Source organism: Carlito syrichta, unplaced genomic scaffold (assembly GCF_000164805.1).
Source record: "Carlito syrichta isolate Samal-C Ts95f unplaced genomic scaffold, Tarsius_syrichta-2.0.1 Scaffold312124, whole genome shotgun sequence".
In the NCBI taxonomy this organism is placed as follows: domain Eukaryota; kingdom Metazoa; phylum Chordata; class Mammalia; order Primates; family Tarsiidae; genus Carlito; species Carlito syrichta.
Genome location: NW_007256220.1, coordinates 181,441 through 181,699, shown reverse-complemented (window position 1 = coordinate 181,699; position 259 = coordinate 181,441). Strand labels below are relative to the sequence as shown.

Below are 259 nucleotides of genomic sequence, written 5' to 3'. Positions count from 1 at the left end.
CCCTCTCTCTGTTCCAGCACCAACAACATGTCCAAGCAGGTGGAGGTCCGGATGCACGACAGCCACCTGGGCCCGGAGGAGCCCGCGCCCCGGCACCTGGGCCTGCGCCTCTGCCACAAGCTGGGCAAGAACCTGCTGCTCACGCTCACGGTGTTCGGTAGGACCCCCAACTCATCCCCAGGGTGTCCGGTAGGCCCCGCTCACCCCCGCAGTGTCCTGTGGGCACCCGGCTCGTCCCCGTGGTATCCTGTAGGCCCCC

General features: G+C 68.3%; 1 protein-coding gene across 1 annotated transcript in view; it reads left to right on the top strand.

Moving 5' to 3' along the window:
* The first annotated feature begins 27 nt into the window (after positions 1-27).
* The window catches only part of SLC1A2 (solute carrier family 1 member 2), a 32,290-nt gene continuing 32,058 nt past the window's right edge, over positions 28-259 (top strand). Inside the window, exon 1 of the mRNA XM_008069580.1 lies at positions 28-157. Coding sequence (XP_008067771.1) covers positions 28-157 — 130 coding nt within the window. The remainder of the gene's footprint in view (positions 158-259) is intronic.